This window comes from Chlorocebus sabaeus, chromosome 4, assembly GCF_047675955.1.
Source record: "Chlorocebus sabaeus isolate Y175 chromosome 4, mChlSab1.0.hap1, whole genome shotgun sequence".
NCBI classification, from domain to species: domain Eukaryota; kingdom Metazoa; phylum Chordata; class Mammalia; order Primates; family Cercopithecidae; genus Chlorocebus; species Chlorocebus sabaeus.
The window spans coordinates 13,364,815-13,392,784 of NC_132907.1; the positions used below are offsets into that span (position 1 = coordinate 13,364,815).

The window sequence follows — 27,970 nt, forward strand, 5'->3', positions numbered from 1 at the left end:
CACTTTGTTACTTATAAACCAATGAACTGAATTCTGATGAGGTCATGTTTTGATGTAGGATGGGGACAAATAGTAAACTTTCTTAAGGATTTTGGAAGATACATGAAAAGAGGCAGCCGACAGAGATGAGGACTGACTGCGTGAAGTACATTGGAGAGAATAGACGTTTCTGCTGCTAAAAACTATTAATATATTATTTTTATTTTTATTATGAATTAGTATAACTAGGTACCACAGTAAATCAATGATCATAAAACTTTTCATTGTATGTAGTCAAAAATCAGAATTGACCCATATTTTAAAATCTTTCTATGCCTTCTCAGAGTCTGGTCATCATTTAAAATATCTGTGAGTTGCCTGATTCTTGTTGTTCATTAGCTACTTTAGAATGATACATGGGATGCAGTGGTGAGCTTAGTGTTTTTGCAATATGTAGAGAACTTGTTACTGCCACATTTGTGATGGCACCAAAGCTGTCATGTAGATGTTTTGCAGTTGTATTTTTAGATCCAATGTTAATGTAATGTTTAACTGACAGCTGTTGAAATTTTGAACTTTTAAAGAGATTAAAAATTGTAATGAAATTGAGTCTTAAAATATTGTTTTGTTGTCTCAATTAGAAACACTTTCAAATGCATTTAGTTGAAACTGATGTAATGATCAATTTCCTACCTGTATAAACCCTAGTGCTAGAAATCTTATTTTAAAAACTCTTGTTTCAAATTATAAAACCTGTAACTAAGAGGTTTGTATTCATTTAGTTGTGTGCATATGAGCACAAGAGTCTAAACTCATTTTTATATAACCTACATTTAAAAGTCGTCCTAAAAATTCTAAATTCTAAATTTCCTCCACTGCGCCTGGCCAATTCTAAATTTCCTAAAAATTCTCAATTTTATTTGTACATTATAATATGAAGAGGAGAGTTATTCTATATATTTCAAATGATGTATAGCATGGGCAAATAAGGAGACCTCCTCTCTACATAAAGTCAAAAATCATCCTGGTGCAGTGGCACGTGACGGTGGTCCCAGCTATTTGAAGAGCTGAGGTGAAAGAATCACTTGAGCCCAGGAGGTCGAGGTTGCAGTGAGCTGTGATCACACCATTGCACTCCAGCCTTGGTGACAGAGACAGACCTTGTCTTAATTAATTAATTAATTAAAATAAAACGATGTAAAAGAATAATTTTAAATGAGAGTTGTTTTATTTGTTTTTGTCCATTTTTTATTTGTGCTTGATAAGAAACAATGAGATAGCAATCTAAGCTGTTGATAATTCCCAGAACATTCCTTTAAAGTGTTCCAGACAAAATTATACATAATTGGTTACAAGGGGCCTTCTGATCGATTTAAAATGCCTCTGTTTAGGTTCATTCTATTTAAATTCAAATTCATTAGGGAATAAGTCATGTATACCTTTGTAAAGTCCTTAATTTAGTGCCAAATTCTTTGTCAATGTTCAAAATTCATTTACTATTACTGATCATAATAATGAGTCATTTGATTTTACACATTAAGAAAAATATTTTCAAGGTCGAACTTTATATTATTTAATACAATGCTTTGTTACTGATCAGATTTTTGATCATAGAATCAAGAATGAGTGAATCTATAAAATGATATCTTTCCTATATGAGTATGTCTAACAAGCATATCTATTAAAGAGTATTTATTATAAAGCAAATGTACCATGGTAGCATTTAGCATATTAAACCACAAAGAAATTATGAGTTAGCATGAGAAGTGGCAACATTACTTACTTATATTCTGACAGAGTTAATTGTCTTTTAAGAATTGTTCATGAGGTAATTTTATTTTTGATGATCTTTATGTACAATGATAGAACATAGATGTTTTCTTCTGCAGCCTATGGAGGATGCATTTTTAATAGCATCACAATGTAATATTCATATTGGTTGTCTAGTTTTTAGTGTTCTTTGGCAAAATTATGATTTTAGGGCATAAAAAATAGGATCAGTTTTTCAGAGATAAACACAGGGGAAGATAAGAGGTTTATTTCCTTTTAATGTCACCATCATCATCAAAATGTATTGCTTAATATTTATTTATTGACTTCCTCTACTATCTGGTCCAGAAACAGTCTATTAATTATGGAACACATGCCCATAAAAACCTATATGAAATCTCATGTAACTGAAAAATTTTTTAGTAGATAGTGAGAATATCTACAGAAACATGTTAAATATTATCTATAGGTATTCTAGACTTTTAGTTACTCAGAGACAAGAAATACGTGATCCCTACATTTATTAATATATCTTTGTACTACTTTCCCCATATATCCTAAATATTTGATTAAAGGCTGTGGACATGAACATTATAAACACAAAATACTACGTGTGCTTTTGCTCAGATAGGACTTTTATATTTGTTTTAGAAAATCAATAAATAAACAAAACAACTGCAGAATCCACTTAAAAAGCTGGTTTTGGAGAAGTCTAACCCCCATCTCAAGGATTATCTAAAGCAGTTTCTAAGGGGCCAGTGAGCAGCCTGAGCAAATGCACTTCGATTAGGTGAAAGGGTGCTGAGTTTGTCTCAAACTCTGTCAATATTCTCTGAGAGAGAGCTAGCAAAGAGCAACAGCCAAAAACAGGAAGTAAATTGAATTGCTACTTAAACAAGCATTATTGATATTATCCCTTTAAAAATCCATGAATTTATTTGCTGATGAGGACAGTCCTGAAATGCAACATAAGTAGAATATAAAATCTGATATCTCCAGTAAGAAAAAATTAATCATAATCATAACAACTAACATGGAGCTTGAACATTTGGCGTCAACTCTTTTAATTGACAGATAAAAAATACTTGACCCTAAAGCAGTTGAATCACTTATTCAAGGGTCACACAGCTAAAAAGGGGTAGATGAAGAAATGAAACTAAATTCTACCTTTCCTCCGTTGTACCCATTGCCGTATTTCCCCAACTCCCCAGGATAGCTCCAATTTACATGTTACTGTTTTCCTAGTATAGTTGTAAGTAGTTATCCTACTTACTCTGTGCCTGGTTCGATGATAAATAATCCTATGACAACATCAAATATCAAATAATGTAATAAATATGAAATATAGGGAAAAGAGAAAAGAATAAATTATGTATGAGTGGGTGAGAAAGATTTGGAGGTGATGAATGGATAAATAAAAGCAAGAAAGTAAAACAGAAAAAGCTTACAAAGAGAATAGAAAATTTGGGGGAAAAACAGGATAGAAATAGGCTGATTTCAAAACATGGAGGAGAAAAAGGAATATAAATTATTTGTAAATTTAAGAATGCAGGTTTCTGAGTCATGAGGATCCTAGGTTCAGCCTCCCATGTTTTATACGCATGGTACAAATTCATGATTAAGTGAGATTTCTGGGATCTTTAATTAGAAAAGAAACCACAAGTAAATTGTGGAAACATCCACAGCTAAGTGATACTCCAAAAAGCAGTCATTCTAAATGATTTGCTCTAAATCTAAGCAGTTTCTGTGCAAGTGGTTAAGGTATACTTGGAGATTCCTTTAGCAGTAACTGCAGGCATTGGCAAGCCTAATAAATATTAAACTGAAATATATGTCCTTATATCACTCAAATATGGTGGTACATATTGCTCCCATAAAAAACTGGGAAGTCTATGGTTGACTTGCTCATTTCTACTTCTGCCACCGAATCTTTTTCTCCATACCCTGCCAAATCTTTGTAAGAAAACCTTGACATTAAACTCCATAACAAATATTGTTCATAGAGAAGCCATGTTAAGAAGTTCTTGGATCTGAGAATTGTAGTTCAGTATTCATTTTGTTGTGACATTTCATTTCTTCAAACTTAGAGGCAGTGTGCCAAATATTCACCATTTATTATTCATTTGCTACTTTTTTATTGCCCTTCCTTTTATTTTTGAGTGACCTTTTCTTCCTCTTAATTCTCCTCTCTTAAAATCTCCTTTATCTTCTTCCGCTTTTCTACTCCATTTCTACTCACTTTCCACCCTTTGATAATTGAGCCCATAAGGGCAGTGTATTGGCTTCAGAGAAGAGCAGTTGGCCCAGAGTGATGCTTTGACGGACCTGCACTGCCAGTCCTGCTGAAATCATCCAAAGTCCACCGCCAGTGTTAGATATTTCCGAGACCATCAGTAAAATGACAATTATCCTAACCTTACAGGAAATAAACCATGGCAAATAATATTTTATAATGACAAATATATTGTTTAAATTGTTAACCATTTGTGGATGAGAATCGTTCTGATTATACATTTTTCGCCTGAATTCTTACAAATGTAGCAACAATATAAAGAGTTTGTAAAATAAAAGGAAAATACTCAGCCATCTGCCTATTATTTTTAGAAAATGACTAATATGTTGTATGCATTCCTTTCCAGTGTTTTAAAGTAACATTTTTAATTACAACACACACACACACACACACACACACACACACACACTGTAGATAAAAAGAAAAATGAGGAAAAGTAGAGAGAGGAAAAATGAACATAAGCATGGCGTTATTTCCGAGAATTGGGAAGTCTCAGAAGCTCAAACCCACACCCAGAAGAAGAACGCCCAGTAATCTTAGAAACTTAGACCAGTGGATCTCAAATTAGAGCATACATCAGGATCACTGAGGAAAGAGACTGCTAAATACTATGACTGGGCCCCATCCCCAGAGTTTCTGATTCAGTGTATCAGGGGCCCAAGAATTTCCATTCTCTAGCAGTCTCCAAGTGCTGCTGCTGCTGCTGCTGCTGGGAAGTGACTCCTGAACTCATTCCAAATAGCAGATTTATGGGAGGATTTCATCTGTCTCTGAGATGGAGATGTCTTTGATGTGCTATGTTTCTTACATTTATCCATAACAATCAATCAAGTTTGAGGCAGTCCTTACCAATTTAATAACAATACCTTAGTATTTGTGATTTGTATACTTGTTCAAGAATACTTTTAAACCAGGGAGACGTTGTTGTTATTTCTATTTTGTAGGTGAAGAAATTGAGACCTGATGTACTGGTTGTGAGATCTGGAATAGAGCTCAATTTTCTTCCTTCTGGTCTATGATTTTTCCCAGCTTGTCAGGTTGCCAAAGGATCATGCCCAGGGTAAGGGAACAACAGGCTGCCCATGTCCAGACTGAAAGCTCACCACAATGAAAAGGTCTTGGCTGGACATCCAGTCCATGGCATCAGAAAAGCTTTTAAGCTGACTTGGTAGCTTGAACTTTCACAGAACTATGCAATATGACAAGGAAAATTCAAGCTTGCAAGAAGCATTAAACGGGTTGCAAGACTGGCTAGGAGAGAGCTGACAGCACTCATCAGGGGACCTGGGACAATGATAATGGTAGTTGGGAATGCGTCTCTGGGGTCACACTGCCCAGATTACCAGCTCCTTGCTGTACATGCTGCGTACCTCACCACCCTAAGACTTCACTTCTAGAACTGCAAAATGTGTCTAACAACATACTTACCTCAATTGAGTTTTTCTGAGAAATAGCAGTTCAGGAGACATGTAGTGTTAGCTCTCAAGGCACATGAAGTAGCACACATGCCTTTCATTTGCTTTTATCTCCACATTACCTAATATGATCATGATAATGATAATGTAGTAGACACTTAAGAAATAGCAGTTGACCATCTTGGTATTAGACTGTTGATATTAGTATGTCTGCATTTCTATCAAACTATTACTCTTTCACATTGGATAAGGTATATTGCTTCCAAATCGTGGTTCGATTATCAAGAAAGCAGGACTGTAAAATTACATTCCTATCATCTGTCTTTGACTATGAACATAGACATTTCAGCTTGGATTCATCTTGAAGCTGGCTGCTTGAGCATCAAGGTTTGTAAGGCTATGAAAGGAGACCTTCAATATGTGGATTGCAGGTGAACTGAGAGCACTCATTCAGGAGTTGATAATAGCTGGTTGTGTAAAAGTCCCCCAAGATTGTCTAAATTTTAGCTCATATCAAAACATGCAAATTTTTACCTAATATACCTAGACATTGAGAGAAGGCATGATTACAAAATGCAAATAAGTAGGACTCGGATTTATTCACTCACATGACCACCTACTATGTCTGAGCAGTCCTTTTCTACTGGGACCAGCGCACAGACCCCTGGCACAGCCCTTGACTTCAGTGACCTCAGTCTGGTGTGCAGCACCTTGTTTTGTATATCTGATGGCTCAGACACCTGAAGACTGTGACCCTAAAGTATACTTTTCTAGTTTCCTGTCTACTGGTGAGATGGTTGTTGTGCTTGCCAGGGTAACAAAGATAATTTCCATTCTCACCTCCCTGGATTGCATTGATGCCAGCACAGGGTACTCTAAAGTATTCACTGATAGAGGCCTCTAATCACAAATTACTGCACATGTCCAATGTACCTGAATTTTTCAAACATGGTATGTATCTATCTTTCTGTGTATCTCTGTGTATGTGTGCACACATGTGAACCACCAAGACTTTGTCACGGTACCAGAGTGTTATAATTAATGAGGCAGGGCAAATCATGTTAAGAAAAATACCACCTGACTGCCTTCTCAATATGTAAGCCTTGGGAAAAGTGTTTATGTTCATACATAGCACAAGTCAAAGTTTTAAGATCATAGTAGTTGTAAGTTTAAAAGCTTGAATTTAAAAAGGCAAGAAAAGAAATAAAAAAATTAAATTTGCTTGAAGGCAAATACAGACTTTGCCACTTACTAGATGTATACCAGCAAGATTACTGTCTGTATCCCAAGAAATGGAAATATTTGTCTCACATTATTGTTTTAAGGAATCCATGAGCCATTGCAGACAAAATGCTGCCCATAGTGCTGGTGAGCAGTAGACATTCCATGAAAAGTGTTTTTATCCTTGTTTATTCCCCGTACTCCCTCACGAGCACTCAAGATGTTTGCAATTTTAAATTAGGTTATTGGATACTCAGTACTTTAACGCATTGGAATGAACCCTTAGTAGTATAATTTTAAATACTATGGTATGGAATTAAAGGAAATATATAGACAGATGTGTCATATATTTTTTAAATGAATGAAATTCAAGGTGGCTGCAGTGGTAGGATGCACAACTCTAACCTAGTGTGTGTATCATATGCACCTTCCTATAAATTACACTATACATGACCACACTAATGTGAACATCAATTTAGCAAACTCTCCACGTTTGCTCATCTTGACTCCTCATCTAGAATGTCTCCTGTGTTTGATTGTTAAATTATACACCTTCTTTATACCCTCTCCTCCACAGCACCCCCTTCTCTGATTCTTGTAAACAAGCAGAGAGCACATCACACCTCTAGTACTGTTAGTCTATTGTTTCATATTTGTGTTTACAGTTATCTCAATTATATTCCAAATTCCAAAAGGCCACCTTTATATTTGTTCACCCAAAGCACAATCCTGGGCTGAAAATAGGTAACATCTTAAACTGTAATTTTTTGGACAAAAGTTAGTGACTACAAACCACCACCAACAACAATAACAAAAAATAAGCATTTCAAAGAAGTTCTTAGAGGAAAAAGAAAGTGAACTTCTGAAAATAAGATTAGTAAATCAGGTAGAATTTTGAAGGTAATATTCTTGGTTTCCTGGACAAAAAAAACATTCGCAATTTGTTTGCTTATCTACCATCTTCTTTCTGTGATATAATGAAGAAAAAGAAAGGATTTAAAGCAAACGTGAAAGACTAAAGCCATCAGCTTCACAGTAGTGCAAATCTTCACAGGGGAAAATGCAGAGATGTGTTTCAGTCTCAGAAGAGACGGGGAACTTCCGTGAATAAGTGAATTCGGTTCTGGAGTAGAGGCTTTCCTACAAGGACCTCCAGGAACAGACTCAGAGCTCTTTAATAAGTATTCCAGGCAGTCAGGCTTTCTTGGAAAAAACAAATTAGTGTGAGAAGCCAGTACTGTGCAATTTCAGTTTTAAAAATAGCCAGTATTGTTAAGGCTGCTGTGTGCATGAGAGAAAAATAAGGTCCTTGTTAATTTTCGTGTCAGCTTCCACATTAAAACAGAGAAGCTCCACTGAAATTCTTGCCTGGCCAAATACTGCAAAGGTTATAAGGTTCGTACCAATTAGAATCACTTTTGGTCCTTCCAATGACAAACTTTTGGGAGGGAAGAGGTTATGTCCCCTTTTAAGACATCAGTCTTTTGATAAAGGACAGGCAAGTGATGGCTCTGCCTCTTTCACTTAGGACCAGAGCTGTGCCTCCCTGTCTGTTTCAGCTTTTCATTTGCCTAATTGCCCTGGGAGGCTGGCAGGGACGTTCCCTGCAACCGTGGCTCTGCTGACTGCAGAGACCCTACCTGGCACTCTAAGTTGGTGCGTCAGCATTTTAGGTTGAAATGAATGAAAAATCAATCAGGATGACTGCAGTGGTAGCGTGCACAACTCTAACCTAGTTTGTTCATAATTGTCAACTATTCACCATAGACCCAAGCAGTATTTAAGATGGTAAGTGAATCTGTAACAAATGCTGCTTCTGCTTAATCGGGCACATTTTTTTTGTCCTCTTTTCTATTTGGAACAAGCAAGTCTAACCTGCTTAGGAAGCCACATGTAAAATGAATGATGATGTCAAGTTTCATGCAAATATTATCTGCTCTGGCTTCAGATTCAATTTCTAATTAGACCAAGTGATAAATACTCATATAGAGACATAACACATTGCTGTTTTATTAACTTGTGTTGCAAATTCAGAGGCTTAAATTTTTTTAAGGGTCTGTTTATGTTTTTGCCACATCTCTTTGTTACTTGCTGTAATTCTCTGTATCAAAACTACAGTGTTTTAAATTTCTAGATTTACAGTTCTGCAAAGATAGAGTTAAACACTATTTGGACTCTGGCTGCATGATGGTAGCTGGAACTGTTCAAAGCTGCCGTCTTCAGCTCTCAAAGGCAGCTACAGTAACTTTCTGAAAAGATTGGGTTAAATATTTTTACAGACCCATTCTATGATGATAAGGCGGTAATAAGTTGTGCAGTGCAACACTCCAAAGGGCTCCAAATCTCACAAGCCTCTTTGTATGTGATGCTCTCGCAGTGAAGAAGATTCTTTGGGCTATAAAGATGAAGAGTCTACTTCTTCTGGTGCTGATTTCAATCTGCTGGGCTGATCATCTTTCAGACAACTACACTCTGGATCATGACAGAGTTATTCACCTCCAAGGTAAGGAAACACAGCTTCTCTTATCAAAGCCTAATTAATTTCAAGTGACTTAGAGTTGAGATGCTGGGCTAGTGTTTCTTAATTTTAGTTCTGCTGCATTGGCTTTTTCTTTCCCTTTCTGCTAATTGGCAAACGTGTTCCCTGCCTTTTGAGCACTATTGCATTACAGTAGAGTTAAGAATCGGGGACAATTAAAGTTGAGTAGCTTAAGAATGTCCAGCTATAGTGAGTTGGTGTAATCGTTCAAGGCTGTCAAGTGCAGTTCCTATCTTCAAGTAAAATGGAGGGCATAAAGTTCATTTAAATGCAAGTCAGAGAGAGAAAATAGGAAGTAAAACTTAGGATATAAGGTCATTCTGTTACAGTAACTGTTTAATCATTAAGAGAAACAGTATAGATAAAATGAAAATTAGACAAGCTATTGTCCAGGAAAAAGTACTTTACCCTCTTATAATCTGCTTCAGTAAAGCTTTAGCTCCTATAGACCAATACATTGCCCCTCCACATTTCCGTTCAGCTCAGCTGAATCCTAAGCCTGAGAGCTGTAGCAAGATTTGAGGCTGCAGTACAATGCAGCTATTTCCTCAGTTCCAGCTTCAGATGAGGGACATCCTGCATTAAGAAAGCTGAGACTTATGCAATAAGAGGAACAGTTCTCTCCTTGCCCTTGGATGCTGAATAATTAAAAAAGGAATTATAGAACTTAACAGTTTAAGCAGATGATGATAATTTTAGATAAACTCAATTGGGGTACCAGAGGCATGATAAGTTTGCCAAAAGACATAAAACTCTAAGTTATATCTTCAAGGTCAAAAGTGTAGCCTCAGTAAACTGCATTCACGGTGAAAAGTATGACTTGTGAAGGTCAAATGATAGTGTAAATCTGTCTAGAAGTATTTTCCTCTATGTATTATGACTACCAAAATAGAATTCTGAATTTGTCCATGTCCAGCTATTTTAGACACATCTCTTTGAGTTGTGTTTGCTTCCAACAGCTTTATTTTTTCTCTGTTGAACTGAGAAAAGAAATTGTAATCATAAATTTTACTCTGTAAGCTGCTGACTCAGCTGTTTCTGTGATATATAGTAGAATCAGAGCTGTTTCCCAAAGACCATATGATATTTACATGTAGAAATTTCTAATAAGGAATAATACCCTTTTACCTTCTAGTGACAGAATTCAATTCAGCCAAAATAGTAATACCTAGTCATTATTAATAATACCAGTTTTATATCCAATGCAATAGAAACGTAAGCCATGGTTTCAAGTTATTAGATGACAGATACCAAGGGTGTATTATAAACTGCGTACAAACCATTTAATCAAAATTGCACTCAGAGTATGAGACCAGTATTTTTAAAATGTACTAACATTTGAAAAATTACTCCTATAAGTCATACTCAAGTTATCTCAGGCAGGAAAACTTCCGTTACTCCAGTCTTTCCATTCCCATCTCCTCTATTGAAATTTAGTGCAAAGGGATTTCTGACCCAGAATATCAGGATTATCCAGATTATTTGCATACACTGTCCAAATTTTAAAAAGGCTTGATAGTCCACTTCATTTTAATTGTAAATTCATATTCTTAGAAAGTGCAGGCTTGCCTCGAAGAGTTGCTAAAGAGCTTTCAAGTAATAGAAGTGTATTTGGCTTGTGGAAATTTAATGCTGAAATGTGATTTGAGTCATAGGATTATGATATTATGCCCATAAACCAAATACCTGTTCTCATTACTTTTTTCCCAACAATTTTTTGTGATAGCATTCAGATTGAATTTTCAAATCCCATAGTTCTTCAGAGAAACTGCTTCCAAGTGACCTTCCATAATTCCGGTTGTCTTTTACAATGCAAAAATAAATCGGATAGCACAAGAATCAACAAAGCAGATTACTTACTTGCTTCGTTGCTTACTTGAAATACTGCATATTTTCTTATATTTAAAACTTTTATTTATCAAACATAGCCCAGAAGGAATTTTAGGGAGCTGAAATCCTCACAAATTTTTTGAAGAATTTAGTCAGATGATTAAATTAACTATCTCAATCTCAGATTCTCGAATGGTACTGATAAGCAGTAGGAGTTTCTGTTAGTGACAGAAAATAGTTGAAAATTCACGTTAGTGTAAAAATATCTTTACTCTTTCCCATTTTTGATTAAATTTCTATTTTATAGATACCAAGTTCCCAAGGTCTGAACAATATTGGGAAAATAGTGCAAATCATCCTCAAATTCTTCTTGGCTGCCTTGGTACAGATGCTCAACATTTTAATGATACATTTTTGAGTTCCACGTATATGAGTTAGTTAATTATTTTTCTGAAGGCCTCCTCATAATTTTGTTGGGAGAGGTTTTATAGAGATATAGACACACACAAAAAAGTTTAATCTGGATATTAAAAAGAGAGAGAGAGAAGGGAAAAAAGCAGATGAACAGGAAAGAAAATAGCAAGTGTAGACCCCTATGCAAAGTGTTTCTACTGAAAAACATTTCTCTGGTAATGAAAAAGAAATCTCTCCCAGCTTCCCATGGAAAAAGACTTAGCTTTAGACAAAAAGTTCACATGCACTAATCCATTTCCTTTCATTTTTCATTGAAATAATTTGGTCATACAGGAAAGCAAACTTCATTTGTCCACAAAGTCTACTAAAAATATGCAGTCAAGATATTAGCTTGTATGTAACATACTGTCCTCAATGTACACAATAGTTATCTTCCCAAATACTTCTACAGGAAGAGGGGCCACTGTTGATACCCTCTCTATACTCTAAACTAATGGATTTTGTTCCTCATGTCACAATGTGGCTACTTTACTTTTAAATCCTTTGAAACTTGAGACCATTAGGAAGAATTTTATATGGAGTATCAAATCACACAGAAAGAACAATATTTATAATATTTGTATCAGGTCCAAAAACTCTGTGTAGCCTTTCAACTACCAGTAGAATTTCAGAGATGAAGAATACACTCTTTAAAACACAACTTTTTAGAAGACATTTACAAATAACAGAGAAATGTTATGACCATTTGCCCATTAACCAATATACAAAGCAAAATAGATGAACACGTAACTGCTTGACTTCATCAAGGTCAGAGTCAGTGCTTCCTGCATCTGGTGTTCAAGCAGATGTCTTCTGATGACAAGTTTGAGTCTTTCCTGTAATGCCACTAGCTAGCTTAGACCTTGGAAAATTTACTTAATCTCTCCAAATCCCAGTTACCCCATCTGTAAAATTGGGCCTAATGCCTGCTTATTCCATAGAGCTTTGTGAGAATTAAATGAGAAAATATGTGGAAAGTGTTTAGTACAGTGCCTGGTTCCCAAGAGCCGATACTTATCAAGGTGGTTGTTATCATTATGTTTATTGCTTCCTCCCTGTTATGGAAAATTGATTTTTAAATAGAAAACAGACTACAAATACTGGTCAAAAAAATTCATGCTTTTCGAAGTACATTTGTTAAAAGAACCATATCATCACCTTAGTTCTAAGAAAGTAAACATTTTATAAGTTCTTTTCTTTGCCTTCTTTAATTTCACAATTTAAAATTTCCCCATTCATACTATTTTTATTTTTATTTTTATTTTTTGAGATGGAGTCTTGCTCTCTCACCCAGGCTGGAGTACAATGGCTCAATCTTGGCTCACTGCAACCTCCGCCTCCCAGGTTCAAGCGACTCTGATACCTCAGCCTCCTAAGTAGCTGGGATTACAGGTGCCTGCCACCAAGCCCTGCTAATTTTTGTATTTTCAGTAGTGATGGGGTTTTGCAATGTTGACCAGGCTGGTAACTCCTGACCTCAGGTGATCAGCCCACTTCAGCCTCTCAAAGTGTTAGAATTACAGGCGTGAGCCACCGCATCTAGGCTCCCCAGTCACATTAAGCATTATCTGACCATTTTTACTTTCCTGGTAGAAACTAAAGTTTTCCAAACATAAATAATATTTTCCCTTAATATACTTATTATGTGAGCACAGATCCACTACTTTAAATTTTTGTAAGGAAGAACAAGAGGAAATCCCAGAAGTGAAAACTGTGTCCTTCTATTTAATAAGTAAAAGTAATGGTCACTTTTGTCAGCAAATAAAACAAGTAGATTTGCTTAAAGAAGAAATTGCCAGAAGTTTGTGTCTGTAAGTAGAAAAAAATAATGTCTATCCAGAACCACTGGCAGAAGTGCACACTCCTCTCTCAGCTTCACTGTTCCTCCTCCTGCTGTGTGTCCTGAACCCGCCTCCCCTTCTTCAAATCTGGCTCAGTCCTCACATGGACTTCCTGCTAACATGCCTCCCTCCCTCATTAGATTGTCTCTCAGCTTTGTAACTAACTCCAACTATAGAGCAGTGCCAGGCACATAGTGGGTGCTTAATATATGTTTGTTGATTACGTGAGTGAGCAAATGAATGAAGAATGTAATGAGATACTTCTAAATTGTCACTACGATGAGCATTTGTTGAATGCTGTGACATCACTGGCATTTAGCAGCACGTGACACATTGTGTGCACTTAATGAACATTAGCTAGATGACTGCTTTCACTCCGTAATGTTGGCATCAGCTAAATCATAGTTCACACAATTTAAGAACTTAAAAGGACTTTGGTAGAGATGGTCTAGACCAATCTTCCAATTCACAAATGAAGAAATCAAGACTCAGAGCTTTGCATTGCTTGTCCCAGGCTACCTGGCTGATAAAAGTTCATTTATCTGACTAACCCCTTCCTTTTCGTCAAATCTGGGCTCATTTCTCACCTTTTTAATGAAGTCATCCTGTCTACTGCAATCTGTCCCCCGCTGGCATCCTAATCTCTCTCACCCTTCTTTTCTTTCTCTCTGTAGCAATGGCTGTATACTCTACTTATTTTTATGTAATTGTTTGTCATCTGTCTCTACCACAAGAATATTGAACAGCTTCGCAAAGGCAGGAATCTTTGTCTGATGTATCCCAGTCACATAAACCCAATAACTGGCACATAGTAGGTGATCAATACATGTTTGCTAAATAAATCCAGGACAAAAATCCAGTTAGTTTTTCTAATCAAGTTTTGGTTCAGCCTTTCCAAATCCCAGGGAAATATTTTCAATTCATGGAATGAGAAGCAGTAGATGAACAAGAGAGTTATGAATTTGGGTAGCAAATTTTATTTGAGCTTGTGCATGGCTCCCACATAACATGCAGCATCTGATACTCCATGAGAGTCCACCAAAGACAGGTTGCAACAATCTTCCTCATGCATGTATGCAGCTTTGAAGAGTATTGGATTTACATTTGGTCACTGCAATGCTATCCTGTTCCTTATATAATAACTGCAGAGTTGGGATTTGGTGGTACAGGATGTATCACAAGGAGGAGGTGAATTTAATAATGTATGATCACAGACCATCTGCAGAGCCAAAGTTTAATGGAAGAACTGGATACATGTTACTCAGTCTTAATTTTCTCTCTCCCACCTAAAACTTGTTTGAACTCTCTGAGTCTGTTTGGAAAAGTTAAATCAATTTATTTTTGTCTTTTTGAGGCAGAATATCTTATTTGCAGTCACCAATGCAAAATCTACAAATACCAGGAAAAATATCTACAAATATTTTATAAATCACAGGGGGAAATGTGTGTGTGTGTGTGTGTGTGTGTGTGTGTATATATAGAGAGAGAGAGACAGAGAGAGAGACAGAGAGAGAGAGTTAATAATTCTGTCTAAAAACTAATAGCTATAAAACATCAGAGAATTCCATCATGGAATTATAAAAATTAGCACACCATCCATATTAGATAACTAAATCTAAAATTTCTTATCAATTTACCAGAGGGCGTGAAACCAAAAATGATAATAAGAACCTACTGCATTAAACATAGGCTTGCCATTTGATCAAACTTAGAATATCACCATATTAATATAATAAATGAGCTTAAAAGTAAAGAACAAAAGTATATATGTAGGAATATACATACATATGTAAAAATACTCATATATTGCACCCATGCATATACACCCATAGACAACTTATTTATTCAACAAATGTGTTAGGCACTTATGTGGAGGCGTTAGGAATATGATGACAAAACATACAGTGTCTGCCTTCAATAGCTTATAGTCTAGTAAGAAAGACAGTCATTACTAAGAATAAAGAGCTATTAATCATGGTAACAGAAATATATATTTTCTTACCAACTTTGCTTCTGTCAGTATGCATAATTACTAGCCCATGTCCTAGTCTTCTTTGCATTTGTGTGTCCTTTTGAGAAAACAGAATTCAGTCGTTTGCTGAACATTGGCCATCTCCATGCAAAACACTGGGTTATTCTCCTTGGAAATATAAACCAGCTCTTCAGTGTGCTTACTGACAATATTATCAAGGCAACAAGCAAGCAAGAAAAAATAAAATAAGTGTTAAATGAAGGTGAAAATGTAGAGAAAAGAGTAATTAGTTACCAAACTAAAAGAGCTTACTATTTAGAACTTTGAACCATATCCATTAAATGTTTAATCACTTAATAGAGCTGAACTCATAAAATACATCTTAAGAATATTTCTAAACTTGATATTGAAAAATCTAGAATGCTGAATTCTATGTTATTCTGTGAACTATTAAAGCAGTATAGTTCTATAATATTTCCAAGTATAAAAGCTTATATTGAATAATCTTTGCAGGTAGCAACAAATTCATACTAAACAGACATTGCTTTCCCTGTGTCATCCTTTGTGCTGTAATCAGCATAGTATGTGTGAAGCCAATGATTATTTGGAAACTCTCCCAAATACCAAGAAAACCCCATTAAATAATGAAGGCTTTCTCTTTGGTTGTAGCTCTGCAAGAACCTTGACTCAGCTAAAGGACTAACTATAGCTTAATGGCTTAGTGTTACAGTGATTTCAACATGATGATGCTCTGATGTTACCAAATATCAATAAATAATAGCTTTAGATTCTTTATTGATTATTGATTATGTTCTTTATTTTAAGTGGAAAGTGGAAAATTACCATTTTAGAAGAGTCTTTTGGAATACAAACCCCAAAATGCTAACAAATTAAAATATTCAATCAAGAGGTTATCACACTAATAGTATCTATGGGAGAAATGAAATCTTTTTAAAAGAAATATTCTTATTTCCAATGAAAACATTAAAAACATAGGAAATTATTCAAAATAAAATTACTTCAAAAATATTTTGTGTATTTCGTGTTGTCACAGTACACTAGCCCTAGACTTGTCTGCCTTCAAGAATGATTATCAAGTAGTCAGCACAAATGATTATCAAGTAGTCAGCACCATTTTAATCTTGGTTTAATTCAACATGTTGGTTACTTGACTTCACTGTTAGTCAGTGACTAGTCACCACATCTAAGGTGGATGGAGTAATTTTTTACATGCTTGGGGATTGTGCTGTGGAGTGTACTGAACAAAATAAGTTAAATAAGAATTCTGCCTACCTTTTGCAAACACTGTCGACTCAAAAGAAAAACAGACATTTTGGATTTGGAAAACCCAGAAAGGCCGTAATCCATCAGGTATAAAACGAATGAAGTATATTAGAACCAGAAGCATTTTACTACAGTCAAGAACGGAGATTCAGTAAAAAAGTAGGAACAAAGAGTCCTATCTTATTTCTAAAGAGGGATTGAAAGTTCAAATTAAAAACGCTTTGAAAATATACCCTTGAAGGGAGGAGATTTCCACTTCTAGCTGATTCTATTTGAAATGTTGCTTCCCTCCCGGCTTTGTCTTGTTCCTGGAAAGCATTGGAAATTATGTTTGTCTTTTTGGCTCAGAGTTACTGAAGGGTAGAGAAAGAGCAGGCGAAAGGAAAGACATGTAAGTCAAAGATATGTGTAATGTAGCCTTTATACATTACAAGATATATGACACAAATGTATTTTCTTTGTAGATGACTATATTTGTTCAGAATAATTTCATGATTATCTATGACTAATAATATTGCTAGCAAAAAATAATGAACACTTTTATACAAGGCTTTTTGTTCTCTTTTTTTTTCTTTTTGGTTTCTTCAGCACACAGAGGTAAATTATAAAGTTTTAAATTTTCAAATTTTCTTCTCCAGTATTATATGGGTTATGAACAATTACTTCTTACTTTACCTTGAAAAAATGTTGTCAATTATGCTGTCACGCTTTAAATCTGCAAAAATCTGCATATGATTACCTTTATATCCTCATTTTGCTTTGACTTTTATCACAGTCATTAACAAAGGGTCTTAATAGCTTAAAGTAGCAAAATACTGAAAAGCTGATTAGATAGTTAATGCTTCATTTAAATGTTTCTGTATAAACAGAATACCTTATTCTAAAAGATGCATATAGTAACAGCATCTTATAGACTTCCTACAATATATTAAAATCTAAGTGTGTTCCAAAATAAAGCTTCTTGAACTTCGGCCTTTTTTCTTATAACTCATTATTTGGCTTGACATACATAATTGAATAAATAAATGAAAACAAATGTACATATAAATAATAAATATAAAAGTTCTTTTTGGCAAGGCACAGTGGCTCACATCTATAATCTCAACACTTTGGGAGGCCAAGGGTAGCAGATCACTTGAGTCAGGAGTTCAAGACCAGCCTGGCCAACATGGCGAAACCCCATCTCTACTAAAAATTCAAAAATTAGCCAGACCTGGTGTCTCATGCCTGTAGCCCCAGCTGCTTGGGAGGCTGAGGCAGGATAATCGCTTGAACCCAGGAGGCAGAGATTGCAGTGAGCCAATATTGCGCCACTGCACTCCAGCCTGGGTGATAGAGTGAGACTCGGGCTCAAAAAAAAAAAAAAAAAAAAAAAAGTGTTTTTAAGGGAAAAAAGACTGTGAAAGAGCACTGAGGGGGCAGTGAGCTCAATGGCGTTCATTCGCCATTGAGGACTAGTGTGGGAGGTGCTCTCTAAGCAAGGACATCAGGCTGAGATCTGAATAATGAGTGGGAGACAGTCATATCAAAAACCAGAGGCAGAGCATTCCAGGTAGAAAAAGTAGAAAATGCAAATTCTCTGAGATTGGAATAGGCTATGAGGCCTTGGGCTTTCAAACCGAAAGAAGCCCAAGAGACTGCAGCCCGTCAGAGTGGAGGTTGTGCTTTCAGAGAGTAGGCAGGAGGCAGACCACAGTACTTTATAAGTGGTCCAGAGTACAGAGTTCAGACTTTATTCCAAAATCATCTGAAAATGTTTAAAAGGTTTGAGCAAGGGGTGACATAATATGATTTACATTTATAAAAGTCCGTGTGAATAATGGATTACGGGGTGCCAAGAGTAAAGGCGAGGCTACCTTTTAGGAGGATCTTGAGAGTTCAGGTGAGAAGTCATGGTGGCAGGGACCAGGATGGTAGCAGTGGAAAAGGATGGAGATGAACCAATTTGAAAAGAAAAAAAAAGTTAAGGAAGAAATGGCAGCAATTACTGATAGATTGGATGTGGGAATTAAGGGAAACAGACACATCAAACTCAGCTGCTAGAGTTTGGCATGAACCAAAGAATGGAGGACGGAAGCATAAACTAAATTGAGAAAGACTGGGAGAACAGATTCGGGCAAGGGACAGGGGACTCAAGTTAGTTATTTGTCATTCAATATAGGACCAACAGGAAGATGAGTTTACTAGTTTCATGCTCAGGAAGACGTATAATGCAAGAATGTTTTGGAATCATCAGCACATAAGTGGTATTTATAACTATGGGACCAGATGAGATCACCTGGGGAAGAGGGATATGCAGACAAAGGGAAGGAGACAGACCTGGTATGAGTTTTGAAGACCCTCAATACTAACAGGTGGGATAAAGGAAAATGCAGAGGTCACATATTCACTTCCCAGAGTCTGAACCTTGATCACTGATGTGTGGAATTACTTTTCTCCTAAAATTTAAAAAAAATTTAAATTTGTTGCAAGCACTTGGATATAGGAGATTTTTGCATTAAAGATGCATTTCTAGCCTCTGTTGAAAAACCTTAAGGCCTGCTATTTTTCAGCCTTTGTCCTCATAGGACAGCATCACTGGGAACCTGTATCTGCTGCCTGTTTAGAACAGGGCCTGTGCTCCCCACAATAGGTACAACCTTTTCCACTCTTTATCATCCTCATCATGCCCAGGTGCTCACTTCACTCCCCTCAGGCTTGCCCACCTGGGCATTTGTGTTTGACTTACCTTTTGTTTTGTTTCAGCACTAAACTTATTACCCGACCCACTGAACTTATTACCTCACCCACTGTAGGCTACTGATTCATGTTTAGTAGGTAAAAAAAAAATCACAGTTCCCTTTTTATCCTCTATTGCCTCTAGGATTGACTCCTGTGATGGTATTATCTTGATGTCTTCTTTACTAAGTGAAGATATTAGCCTTATCAGTGTATACAACCAACAGTGTCATTCTACAAATTACAAACTACTTAACCTTACACTTCACCACAAAGTGGAAGTGGTCTGAGCGGAGACAAGTAGAGTTGAGCTCTACGCCTTTACCACATAAAGGCACATTTCCAGTAATTAAGGAGTGGTAGATAATTACAGCCTAATGAAGAAGAATGACTCATGCTAATGTTTTGGTTTCTCCAGATCCTTTGAAATAAACCTCTAATATAGTTAAAATCCTAAAGAGTATGTTTATATTAAGAATATCACTCAACACATTAGTGAAATATTCTAATTTTATTTCATTTTCTTGTGTTCTTTAATCGTTCTATAATTATGATAACCTGGTTTGTGTTTTCTAGGTCTAAAACATAAAAATTAAATGCTAGTTGTTTATCCATAAATCTTTGATAACACAGATAAATTTAAATTCTGAAAATTATTAACCAGAGCAGGCAACTCTACATTGACAAAGATACTAAGATTATTTTTACTTCTATAACAAGTTCCATCAGAATTAACAATGATAACAATAGTAATAAATTAATATTAACATTTAAAATCACTTACCATGTGTATTTCTCATAAAAAGTTCATTACCTGGGTCATCTCATTAAGTACTCACCACAAGATGGTATAAAGATGGTTAACCAGCCGGGCATGGTGGTTCACACCTGTAATCCCAGCACTTTGGGAGGCCAAGGCAGGCAGATCACCTGAGGTCAGGAGTTCAAGACCAGCCTAGCCAACATGGTGAAACCCCATCTTTACTAAAAATACAAGAACTAGCCAGACGTGGTGGTGGGTGCCTATAATCCCAGCTACTTGGGAGGGTGAGGCAGGAGAATTCCTTGAACCCAGGAGGCAGAGGTTGCAGTGAGCCAAGATAAAGGTTGCAGTGAGCTGAGACCATGCCATTGCACTCCAGCCTAGACAACAACAACGAAACTCTGTATCGGAAAAAAAAAAAAAAAAGATGGTTAAACTCCGAAATTGAGAGAGGTTATATAGCTTGTCCCAGGTCACGTCATTGTTAGGTGGTGAGGATGAGATTAAACGCAGGCAGTGCTCCAAACCCATACATGAACATACAGCAACATCAAAGCCTTTTCATGGCACCTTTTGCATGACTGAATAGGTAAAAATGGTCCCCATTTTATTCCATTCAATTTATATAACTATGTTTCAGAAGAAATAAAATCACTAAGAAAAAGAAAGTTTGGTCTTGGGCTTTAGAGAAACTTTTCTGACAGGCCACCATTGTAATTCTTAACAGGGGTAAGAGGAGCAAGGAATGGATGGCAGCTGCAAATACAAACATTCCACACCCACCCCAAAGACAAACTCTCTGAAACTCCCAAGGAAATAGAGGAAGGGGCAGATAGGAATTGAATGCTATTGATAGAGGTAGATATAGATGGATAGATACAGGCACAGGTATAGATATAGATGATAAAGATATAGATAACAAAGACTTGCACATAGGTGGAAAGATAGTGATGTTTGTTTAAAAAGGCTTCTAAAATAGTAGTCCTGAAATGCACTCCTGTCTTGCTACGAACCATTAGATTAGGCAATCCTCAAGAGTTGCTGAGATGTGAACTTCTCAGGTACCAGTACTTTCTAGGAACTGCCTTCTGGAAGAGCACAGTAAAGAAGACAGTGTAGAAGACAGAAGCTGTTTTGTACACCTGGCACACTTTGGACATGTAAATGTTTGCTAGTAAGAGTCAACCTGAGCTGGGCACTCACTGTAGACCAGGCACCAAGTTAAGTTCTTAATGTGAATTACTTCCTTTAACCCTCATAAGAGCCCAGGGATGAAGATGACTCACTTCCATTTACTAATGAGGAAACTGAGGTACAGAAAACTTAAGTGACACAATGTAAGGCATAGTCCATATGCTTAACTAATACTCTATAACTGCTGAGAAAAGAAATGAAATAATGAATGTGGAAAGGCAGAAGCCACAAAGAACTTTATCAACAGAACAGAGCTAAACTTCCTCCTCACACTCTACTTCTTCCTGCTAGAAAAAACGATTCAGAAAAGAGAATTAAGAGGAAACAGAATATTTATCAGGATATTAACAGAGTTTCTGGTGTACATCTCAGAACAGTGATTTTTAAACTATATTCAGTTGACCTCCTAGAGCTCCTTGGGGCCTCATGATGCCCATCTCAAGCAGAGAGGCTCACGTTTATAAGATTACATGGAAAAGGTTTGTCTTAGATATCCTTTGGTATTGAGCAGTTTCTCATCACATAATCCATTTAGCTCTAAGGAAAGAGAAAATGATGGATTTGGTCAATACCTACAAGAATGCTTCACAGCATATCACATGTGATAATGCATATCTCAACAGGAAGGCAAAACATGCTGTTTGAGAAATTATAAAAACACAATTTAGCTGCAGATTGATAGGAAAGAGCAGAGCATGAAGACTGTACAGTGGGTACAGAGAAGGTAGCTCCTGGCAGGGTTGGGAAATGGGCTGGATGGGAGAGGTACGATCTCGTAGCCTGTGAGACCAAACAGCAGGGTCACAGATGATGAAAAACAGCACCAATCACTTTATATCAAAGAGCAATCTCTACTTATCCCATATTCAGCGTTAGGTTTTTTTCCTATATGGTTCAAAACTAGACAACAATTACTATCTTTGGCAATAGTATCTTTTAAAAAATAGGGAAATGCGATGAAACATGTATTTCATGTTTTAAATACATATTTAAAGATCATATTTTTAGTAAACACAGCAATAGGTATACTGAGAAAATATAATCCTTCAATTATAATAATATAATATACTTATGGCTACCAGCTTCTTGTGCGTATTTCCAGAGACTCTAGATAAAGGATTTTTGTTTGTCTATTTGTTAATTAAATTCCCTCAACTTCTACACTTATTTTTATAAGATTTTTATTTATTTGCACATGGGTGGTACATTCACATGGTTCAAAATTTTTTTACTATGGAAGTGTACATGTGAAAATGTCCCAAGCCTTCCTCTACCCACTTTTCCCCACAGCTTCTCATAGTCTACCAAGGCTGTTAGTTTCGTGTGAATCCTTTCAGATATACTTTATGCCAAACTACACAAACTTTTGAATTCTCACAAATAGTAAGAAGCACGCATATTCCTCTGTATCTTCAGGTCAAAGTTTAAACTTCCAGGTGAAAGCAAAGATGTGCCAGAGAAAAATTCCAGATTTTTTTTTTTTTTTTTTAAGACAAAGTCTCGCTCTGTCACTCAAGGCTGGAATGCAGTGGTGCAATCTTGGCTCACTGCAAACTCCGCCTCCCAGATTCAAGCGATTCTCCTGCCTCAGCCTCCCAAGTATCTGGGATTACAGGCGCACACCATCACGACTGGCTAATTTTTGTATTTTTAGTAGAGATAGGGTTTCACCATATTGGCCAGGCTAGTCTCGAACACCTGACCTCAGGTGATCCACCTGCCTCGGCCTCCCGAAGTGCTGGGATTACAGTCGTGAGCCACTGCACCCAGCTCTAGGTTTCAAATTCAAATCAAGTAGGTGAGGGCACAAGGCAAGAATGAGATCATTTTTCTACTACCCTTCTTACTGTCTTCCCTTCTAGAGGCTCAAGATCCTCTGCATTCAAGAATAGCTAGGAAGCAAGCTAAAACTTGGTCTCTGATAAAAGTAATGAACTCTTTGAAAGAACAGTAAAGGCTGGATGTGAAGGGAGGGGGTCAGCATGGATGGGGATGGGCACCTGGAAAGGTTTCTGATGCGATCTGATTAAACACATTAGAATCGTGACCAAAAGATAGGTTCTTCTGACTCCAGGTGAGCCGTTTCAGGAAAAATTGGATTTCTTCCAGTCTGAAGGAAACAAAATAATTATAAAATTAAAGGTTAATAAGTAAGGCACTCTTTATTTTCCAAATTATGTGTCCTACAAAAATGTAACGTGTGAAGTACAATGAGAGACAAATGTTTAAATTGCATATTCTACTTAAATATGGTGTCTTTAACGTGCGTAACTATTTTTATAGAGTGTGTTCATTTTAGAGAGGTTAGTGTGGTGTAAAGCAAGCTCAGATATCCATGTTTACTGACACAGCTAGGTCCCAGCTGTATGCAGCACTAGTGTATCTCAGTCACAGACACTTATTACATTAGGCACTATGTTGATGCTGGAGAAACAACATAAATAAGGCAGAGTGATTGTTTGCAATAGACTATGGTAAGCACAGTGACGGACACAAATCCATCCTGGCTACTCATTCTCCTGCAGGCTTCGGCTACATTAAGGAAAATAACAGCTTCCAAAGTGTTAGTATTACACATCCAAATTCACCAAAGTGTTAACAAATGTCGCAAAATGAAGTATTTTTAAACCCTTGTGCATTTTTTTTTTTTCAAATAACTCATTATGGAGCTGACAACTGAGTCTATGTCTATCAGTTTGGAAAGTCAGAAAGAAATTAACTTTCTGTTTGGGATGATGAAAAGTTGTGGAAAGGGATAGTGGTGATGGCTGCACAACAAGGTGAAAGTAATTAATGGTACTGAATTATCCATGTAAACATGGTTAAAATAGCAATGTTTAAAACATATATTTTACCACAGTGGACAAAATTAAATGATGGTGGTAGAGTTTTTTCTTGGAGAGATTTTTTTTTTTTCTTTTTCTTTTTGAGACAAAGTCTGACTCTGCCGCCCAGGCTGGAGTGCAGTGGAGCGATCTTGGCTCACTGCAACCTTCGCCTTCCGGGTTCATACCATTCTCCTGCCTCAGCCTCTCGAGTAGCTGGGACTAGAGGCGACCGCCACCATGCCCGGCTAATTTTTTGTATTTTTAGTAGAAACGGGGTTTCACCGTGTTCGCCAGGATGGTCTCGACTAACCTCGTGATCCGCCCTCCTCGGCCTCCCAAAGTGCTGAGATTACAGGCGTGAGCCACCGCGCCCAGCTGGAGAGATTATTTTTAATGTTCTTATTTAGCCATCTTAAACACATTCCCCAGTTGGATTTATTATTTTATTATTATTATTATTATTGATCTAGGAAATCCAAAAGTCTCAAGGCTACTTCACCCATACACCGGTGGAGAAAGTAACCAACATCAAGACTGGCTATCTTGCACCATCCTCGATTCATTTTAAAAAGATAAACTTATTTTTTAACATTGAAATTTTGATTTGTATCAGGGAGGTTCCCAAAGGCTTCACTTTCAAAATGAGTGGTGTAAGGACCATGAGAAGGGAGGGATGAAAAAGGCGGCTTTCTAGTGGGAAAGGCTCTCTGGAGAGGAGTGAGGAAGCCCCTGACAGCTGATCATCCCTGTCCTTCTCCAGGATGGCTCCCAATTTCATGTACCATCATTGTTTCCCATGATGATTCATAAAGTATATAACTACAAATGACCTAAGTTTAAGGTGTGACTTTGTATGGATTAAAAACATAAACTTTGTGACTCACACCTGTAATCCCAACACTTTGGGAGTCCGAGGCAGGTGAATCACCTGAGGTCAGGAGTTCTAGACCAGCTTGGCTAACATGGTGAAACCGCATCTCTACTAAAAAATACAAAAAATTAGCTGGGCATGGTGGTACACACCTGTAATCCCAGCTACTTGGGAGGCTGAGGCAAGAGAATGGCTTGAATCCAGGAGGCAGAGGTTGCAGTGATCCAAGATAGCACCATTGCACTCCAGCTTGGGCGACAAGAGTGAAACTCTGTCTCAAAAAAAAAAAAAAAAAAAAAAGCCAAAAACACACATAAACTTTGATCCAAAGCACCCTTTCCTTTTTCCTGTCACCTAGATTTCTGTGGGTATGAACTGCCAAACAAATTTTTATGCTTTTATTAGGACTAAGAAAAATAGGCAGTGGTTCAATGTCATAGTTTTAAATTGTTTTTCTTCTCCAGTTGTGTTTGTCCTGTTGTTTAAAAGTCTTCATCTAAATTTCACAGCAAGTATAAAGATCAGTTGTTTGCTCAGGCCATTTCTTTTATTATTTGGTGAAACTAAATGACGTCCTCTGGATTTCCCAGCAGAATTTGTAAGATAATAACGAGGCCCCAGCGGTTCAGTGAGTCCCCATTAGTGTTCTCACCAGGCCCTGTTGTTTCCCCTGGAGACAACTCTGCGCTTTGAAGGGCATCAGATCTTTCAAGTCATTGTCACTAATGGAAATGGGGAATTTATTTACTTGTAAATTGCACTTTAAAAAATTTATGTCCCCCACTGGACATCTGCAGTTTCCCCAGTTTCAACATTCAGCCTCATTTATGGACAAAATTAAGCTCTTCAACACTATGCAAATGTTTATGTGCGCCTTTTCATACTGAAAGGAAAAGGGGAAATGGACAGTTGTATGCTGCATAGTGTTATTTAAAAAATAAAAAAAACCAAGCAATACTTATTCTAATGATCAAGGTTTATTTTTATCTTTTGTGTTTCAATTGCTGTGCAACAGCCTGCTAATCAAACAGTTCTTTTTTTTTTTGAGATGTAGTCTTGCCATGTTGCCCAGGCTGAGGTACAGTGATGCAATCTCAGCTCACTGCAACCTCCGCCTCCCAGGTTCAGTCAATTCTCCTGCTTCAGCCTACTGAGTAGCTGGGACTACAGGCATGCAACACCATGCCTGTCTAATTTTTGTACTTTTAGTTGAGACGGGGTTTCACCATGTTGTCCAGGCTGATCTCGAACTCCTGACCTCAAGTGATCTGCCTGCCTCAGCCTCCCAAAATGCTAGGATTACAGGTGTGAGCCACTGCACCCAGCCCCAATCAAACAGTTTTGATTTAAACATTAATTTCAAACTGATCCAGGAGTTTAAATCCAATTATCAGATGCAAGACTTTCTCTAGGCAAGAGTGTGCAAAGTTTGTAATCAGCACTTGTGGTTCCCTTTCCTCTGTCTTCATCCCTTTCCTTTCCCTGTCTACTTCAGCGTGTTTCCTGGCTGGTCCCTGCGATGACAACCTGTGACATAGCACCTGATAAAAACTGCAAGCTCAAGATTCTCATGAGGTAGACTTATCAGAGTCCAACAGCTAAGGCATGGGAGAGCCTGCAACAGACCACTTCTCCAGCAATGTTCAGTGCTATATAGTCTGCAGTGTAGATCTTCTAAAAGCAAACAAACAAACAAAACCATTATTCTCAAGGCCATTTTTGGAGGTTTAGCTTAAGGAACCTTAATGGCCTTAGTCAGTAAATATATTACATACTTTTGCTAGGGTTCTTTGAATTTCAGTCAAAGACTTCTGGCATCTATTACCTCAACATACACACACACACACACACACACACACACACCCCAAAACAAATGAGAATGGTAGAATTTTATACATTTTGATAGGCTTGTTAAAAAACTATTTTGGGTGAGGGTCAGTGGATGTTTGGTGTCTGCTTAATTTTCAACATTATACCACACAAGTCATCCTCTAGTCACAATGCTGGAGTAGAAGTAAAACACAAACAAAATCAGAAGCCTACACTTCTAAAATACTGCAAGATGGTTTACAGTTAACCACAGAAAAAAATTAGAAGTCTGAGTCCCTTATACAAGAGTTTTGATCTTTGCCTTAACCCTTTAATTTATAAAACATTTAGACCTTGTGTTCATTCTGGAACCGTTTATGATTACACTGAACCTCCCAATTTTCCAAGTCTCCTATTTCCAAGTCTCACAGGTGGCATTTTATGTATTTACTTTTTACTCCACATGATTCAAAACTTTATAAAGAAGTGAAATTATGGAAGACTAATATATGACAAAACTATGCTCTATATTGGGCAGTATCTTAGTTGGAAAATACTGTGTAAAATCTATGCAGTAGGAACAGTTTAGTAGTTAGTGTACACTTCGTATTGGTCAGCCATTGTCCTAAGCGCTTTATGTGTATTAGGTTAATTGTATATTGTAGGTAATAGTATCTGTAATTCACATAGAAGGAAATTAGGGCTTAGGGGTTGCACAACTTGCCCAAGGCTACAGAGCTAGTAAATTGAGGAAGTGAGGTTAGACCAAGGTCGATGTCACATTAGAGCCCTTGTTCGCAACTTGTATAATATCCTCTATGCCAGTGCATTTGGGCATTATTTTTGACTTTTAACCAAACAACTTGAAAAAGTAATGAAACTGAGTCCTCTTGTAGCTATGTGTCTTATCTAAACTATGTTCCAGTATGGGAAGGCCCAGCTCCGGGGGTGTTCCCACCCCCAACCTTTGCCCCCCACAAGATACTGGTGAGGAAATGTTCCCTATGCCCCTCAGGCATTACTGAGAAAACTTAGTCGACAGCACTTTTTCCTCCTCCTAGAAAGAAGACACTAGAGATGTTTCAGTAGAACTTGCATGCAGGCATTGTGGATATTGCCTGGGAAAAATTGTATGTAGGGTAGAATTACACAGATTTATCTTTTATATCTTGAGATTCTATGGTCCTAAA

General features: G+C 37.0%; 1 protein-coding gene across 1 annotated transcript in view; it reads left to right on the plus strand.

Moving 5' to 3' along the window:
* HAPLN1 (hyaluronan and proteoglycan link protein 1) overlaps positions 1–27,970 on the plus strand; it is an 84,937-nt gene that overhangs the window by 40,061 nt on the left and 16,906 nt on the right. The window contains exon 2 of the mRNA XM_007977427.3: positions 9,056–9,181. Coding sequence (XP_007975618.1) covers positions 9,082–9,181 — 100 coding nt within the window. The 5' untranslated portion in view covers positions 9,056–9,081. The remainder of the gene's footprint in view (positions 1–9,055; positions 9,182–27,970) is intronic.